Consider the following 5,268-nt stretch of genomic DNA (forward strand, 5'->3'; position numbering starts at 1 on the left):
TGATGAGCCTTCCTTAATTGACCTTAATATTGCAGGATTCGACATGGCAGCAGTGGAAAACAGGAAGAGCTGGTCCCAGGGGGAAAGTGGTTCAGAGGAGTGGTTTGTAATCCTCAGGAAAATGGCATTCTAGGAGGAAAACTCCATTTCTTTATCTTCTCCAGCCTCTCTCCTCTACTTTCAGCATCCCCAAAATTTTGTGCATTGCTTCCTAGACAGTAACTGTAGGTGACTGATTATTGAGGTAGCAGTCACGGTGGCTATGAAAATGTGAAGCTTGTATAACCAAAAGCTTCTCTCTGAAGTCCTTTTAGCTTGGGGACAGGATGGATCTCTACATGGCCTGCAGCAAGAGAATAGGTGAGAAGTTCATACCTTTTGCTGCAGGCAATGCTGAGTCTCCCATGAAAGCATTCATTATAGACTATTGCCAGAGGTGTGTGTGGAAGTTCCATCAACTCACAACACATTCCAGATGGCTTGGCTTTGGTCCTTGAAGCATCAGCTCAGGAGCAAAAGAACTTGGTTTCCATTCATGGAGGAAGAAGCAGAGACCCAGGTGGGGACATGGAGACTGAAGAGTAAGAAAGATAAGGTCGAGCAATGACCAAAGAGGGGAACTGGAAGATTCTTTTTCTTTCCAGTACCAGAGTTTGAACTCTGTCCCCCACCCAAGTTGGCTTGGATAGTGTGCTTTCATGGGGGAAGGAAGCAGGGGTGACTCTTTACTCCTGCACTTTCCTTTGCCCTCCTGAGTCTCTTTCTGCTTCAAACTGAAGTAGTAGCATTGTTCTGAGTTCAAATCCACACTATGTCAAAAGCCTTTGGGACATGGAGAACAAGAACACACCCCTATATCTTTTGTTAAACCTTATTACATTCCAACTGCCATCCTAGCCACCTTCAGGAGCTACCTGGAAAGTTTATTTAGTATGTCTTCCCAAACAGACAAGATAATGAGGATGGTCTAGACCAAATATGGGAGAGGTGGGAAAAAATAAGTACAACAAAAACTACCAAAATAGTAGTTTTAGAATTTTGACACAAGGTGGCAGCATTAGTCAATTTATTCTCTTATCAGCTCTTCCTCCCCCACCCCCCAACCTCTCCTCTCCCACCCCTAGCCCTCCAGTAGACTAATGGTTGGTATCTCTTTTCTGTAAGGCAATATCATGATTATCCACATAAACTTAAGTCTTGAATTTGGAAGAAGGAGGAAAAGGCCTTGGAATATTAGCAATTATTTCTCCTTAAACCAACCATCCCTCTACAAATTGCTAAACAATGAGCTGAAGACTCTGAGATTCGCATTTACAATATTGTATAACCTAGGTTGGCATCAGTGGCTTGTGACTATATCCTATTTATTCAGGAAGCTGAGGTCTTAGGATCATGGTTCAAAGCCAACCAAGGCAGGCAAAGTCATGAGATTCTTACCTTGAAGCCAACAAAAAGCTGAAAATAGAATTGTGCTTGAGGGATAGAACACCAGCCTTGGGCAAAAATGCCAAGTGAAAACACCCAGGCCCTGAGTCCAAACCCCCACCCCAGGAACACGTACATACATACAGCAGAGCTTCCAGGCAAGTTAGGATTTGGTTTACCTGAATAATAAAACTACAAATAATTATGGTTCACAAAATACAAGTTTTTTTCCATCACATGTAAAATGACCAAAGGTAAGCCAAGCAGGATTTACTTGGAACACTAGCTCTGTGTGTGTGTGTGTGTGTGTGTGTGTGTGTGTGTGTGTGTACACAAGGTGTCAGTACCACTTGAGCCACACTTCCACTGCAAGCTTTTTGCTGGTTAAGTAGAGATAAGAATCTTAAGGAAATGTCTTCCTGGACTGGCTTGGAGGAGTGATTCTCAGATTTCAGCTTCCTGCGTAGGACATGATTTTTCGTGTTTGTTTTTAGGTTTGTGTGATTTTTGTTTGGAGACAAAGTTTTGCTGTGTAGCCAAAACTGGCATTGAACTTGAAATGCTCTTTCCTCCATCTCCTAAGTGCTGGGATGACAGAATGTGCCGCCACACTGGGCCCAAGCTCCATCATTTTTCAGGGATGGACAGCGTGGAAGGTCAGTGAGGTCGAGCATGAAATGGACAGGTTGTATCTATCTTTGCAGCAGACTATAGACATTTTCTCATATGTTTCTAATTGTTAAAATGATGGAACTAATACCATTAGAGAATTGCCTTAACAGCAGTAATATCTTCAAGACTATCAGAGGAGTTTGATAGATCTACCAGCACACATCTGAAATCATGTACAGGAATACATGAATCATGCTTAGCGTTTACAGGAACTCCACATATTTGCATCATCAAGTGCCTGGGAAGGTTCGAACTTTAGGAAAGTCTCAAAGAGAAGCTCATATGTAATACGGCAATGATAGAGTCAAGTGTTGGATCTGCCTAGAAACCCTTCTATCTTCCTCCTTCCACAAAAACCCACAAGCAGCTGTTTCTCTACTCTGTGCTTTTGCTTGATTTGGTTTGGTCTAGATTTAGAGACATGTAATCTTGCCCATTTTGGCCTTGAACTCCTGGATTCCAGGTGATCCTCCATCTCAGCCACCAGTGGACATGTGCCACTGTCCTCTACTTCACTCCTTTTTATTTTTTATTTTTGTGTTTCAGTACTGGGAATTAAATTCAGGGCCTGGGGGCCGGAAGTTTGGCCTAGTGGTTAAAGTGCTTGCCTAGCATGCATGAAGACCCGGGTTCGATTCCTGGTACCATATACATAAAAAAAAGCCAGAAGTGGTGCTGAGGCTCAAGTGGTAGAGCTCTAGCCTTGAGAAAGTCCAAGGACAGTGCTCAGGCCCTGAGCTCAAGCCCAGGACTGGCAAAAATAAAAAAATAAAATAAAATAAAATAAATTCAGGGCCTGGTGTGCTATGCTGTATCACTGAATTATATCCCAATTCAAACTGCCTTTATAAATATATACACTTCAGCTTTCAAAATGACATACAAGAGGCTGAGATCTGAGGAAGAATTAATGGAAGATACATGTGGTTCCAGGAAATGGAGACCCCTACTATTCTTTTTCATTATAGAAGACTTAATTTTATTTACTTATTTTGGTAGTCCTGGGATTTGAACTCAAGGCTTTGCTCACCTTCAGCCATGTGGAAGACTAAATACATATACAGACAAAAATACATCTGTTCTTTCTAGGATAGCCTTCCTCATTTTCAAAAAATTATTTGTGATTCTCATCACTTCAGAAGATGATGTTGCAATTCTTAGAGAAAAATAAAAATCAGTATCATATCATATTTTAAGGGATTAAACAAACAAGATGGGAAGTTTGGCCTAGTGGAAGAGTGCTTGCCTAGCATGCACGAAGCCCTAGGCTCAATTCCAGAAGCGGTGCTGTGTCTCCAGTGGTAGAGTGCTAGCCTTGTTAAAGCCCAAAGACAGTGCTCAGGCCCTGAGTTCAAGCTCCAGGATTGGCAAAACAAACAAACAAAAAAGAATTAAACAAACAAAATAATAGAAGTTGTAATTTGGAACTTCTTATTTAAGACTTAAATGCCAATTATGCTCAACAGTGATTTGCTGAGTGACAACACCAAGTATTGGTTTTGATACTCCAAAGCTACACATTTAAATATTTGTATGTGATTTGTTTCTTAGACTATGCAATAAAGCATCGCATGACTTAAAGTTAGTTATGGGTTGAAAATTGGCCTTTCAACCATGCAGGGATGACTCACTCCTATAAACTAGCTAAGTGAGTCAGGTGACTAATATCTGAGGTTTACAGTTCAAAGTCAGGAGACTTTTATCTCCACTTAATACCACAAAGCTAGAAGTGGAGTTGTGGCTCAAGGTGGTAGTGTACTATCTCGAGCACAAAAGCTCAGGAACAGTGCCCAGGCCTTGAGTTCAAAACCCAGGACTGGCACAAATGTAAGTAAAATAAAATAGCCAGCTGGGCACTGGTGGTTCACACCTGTAATCCTACATACTCATGAGGCTGAGATCTGATGATCCTGGTTCAAAACTGGCATTAAAGGCTAGAAAACCAGAAATGGTGCTGTGGTTCCGAATGGTAGAGCAAAAAAGCTCAGGGACAGCTCACAGGCCCTGAGTTCAAGCTCCACAACCAATAAAAAAAAAACCATAAAATAAAATAGTCAATTTAAAAAGAAATGTAGAAGTTGGATGTTGGTAGTGGAAGATATGTAGAGGGAGAAAACAATTCTGTAACAAGTACTGTTATGAAACTGAGTCATGAGGGTATCAGAATAATGAAAGAGATGAAAAAGATTTCAACAGACCAGATAATCTTCAGTGTCACTTTGAAGAGGGGGGCTATGGTGACCTGAGGAGAGTCACGAGACAGAAGGTGTACTGGGGTGAAGGAACTTAAGCAGTGTCCTCGATGAAGGTGGCTGGAGAGTTCAAAAAGTTTCAAGAAGGGCTCTGCAAGTTTGTGGTTTCAGCCTGAAGTAATGATCACAGGCCTGGCTCATGTTTCGTAAACCCACTGAGCTGGTTCTGGTTCTGGTTCTGTGGCCTGCTTTCGGAAATCCGGGCACCTGTTACCTGAAGCAGGCAGAGTGGACTTTCACAATTTGGGGATTTCAGATTTCCATCAAGTACTCAAGGCTGCTTTGGCTAAGGAGCACTGACCACTGACTAATGAGAAAAGTAGCCAGGAATAAAAAGTGACCAACGTGACCTGTACAGATAGGTATGGCCCATCGTGATATGTCTTGATCCCAGAGTACCTCAGGCTCCTGCTCAAATGCTTCTTCCTCGGTGCCCTGAGTGTCTACTCAAGCCAGGGGAAGAGACCAGGTGGCATCTTTGCAAGTCCCAGAGATCAACACAAAGCCCAAGAGAAGCTGCAAGAGGAATCCCCATCTATAAGAGCCATAACCGTCCTCCAGTTGGACCCCACTGGTCTCTGGTTCGGGTCCCCGTCCAGAGATTCTCATTACTTTCTTTCATGGCTTTCCTTCAAACAAACTTATTCTGTTTAACCTATACATGTTCCTGCCTTTTAATTCTTTAGTACACAGAGAAAAGGAATCCATTCCCCTAGATGTCATCACTGCCTCCCATCAGAAAACTCCCCCACAAGCAGCCACAGATACATGGAAGGCAAATATTAACAGAAGACTATATATATATATATACATATACATATATATATTATATATATATATATGGCCAGGAGTGTGGCCTAGTAGTAGAGTGCTTGCCTAGCATACACAAAGCCATGGGTTCGACTCCTCAGAACCACAT

General features: G+C 42.1%; 1 protein-coding gene across 1 annotated transcript in view; it reads right to left on the reverse strand.

Annotated features, from left to right (window-relative positions):
- The window catches only part of Herc6 (HECT and RLD domain containing E3 ubiquitin protein ligase family member 6), a 52,093-nt gene extending 52,048 nt beyond the window's left edge, over positions 1 to 45 (reverse strand). The window contains exon 1 of the mRNA XM_090343969.1: positions 23 to 45. Within this exon, the coding sequence (XP_090200095.1) occupies positions 23 to 45 (23 nt within the window). The remainder of the gene's footprint in view (positions 1 to 22) is intronic.
- Between the last annotated feature and the right edge of the window lie 5,223 nt (positions 46 to 5,268).

This window comes from Megascapheus bottae, chromosome 13, assembly GCF_031878675.1.
Source record: "Megascapheus bottae isolate mThoBot1 chromosome 13, mThoBot2.hap1, whole genome shotgun sequence".
Classification (NCBI taxonomy): Eukaryota; Metazoa; Chordata; class Mammalia; order Rodentia; family Geomyidae; genus Megascapheus; species Megascapheus bottae.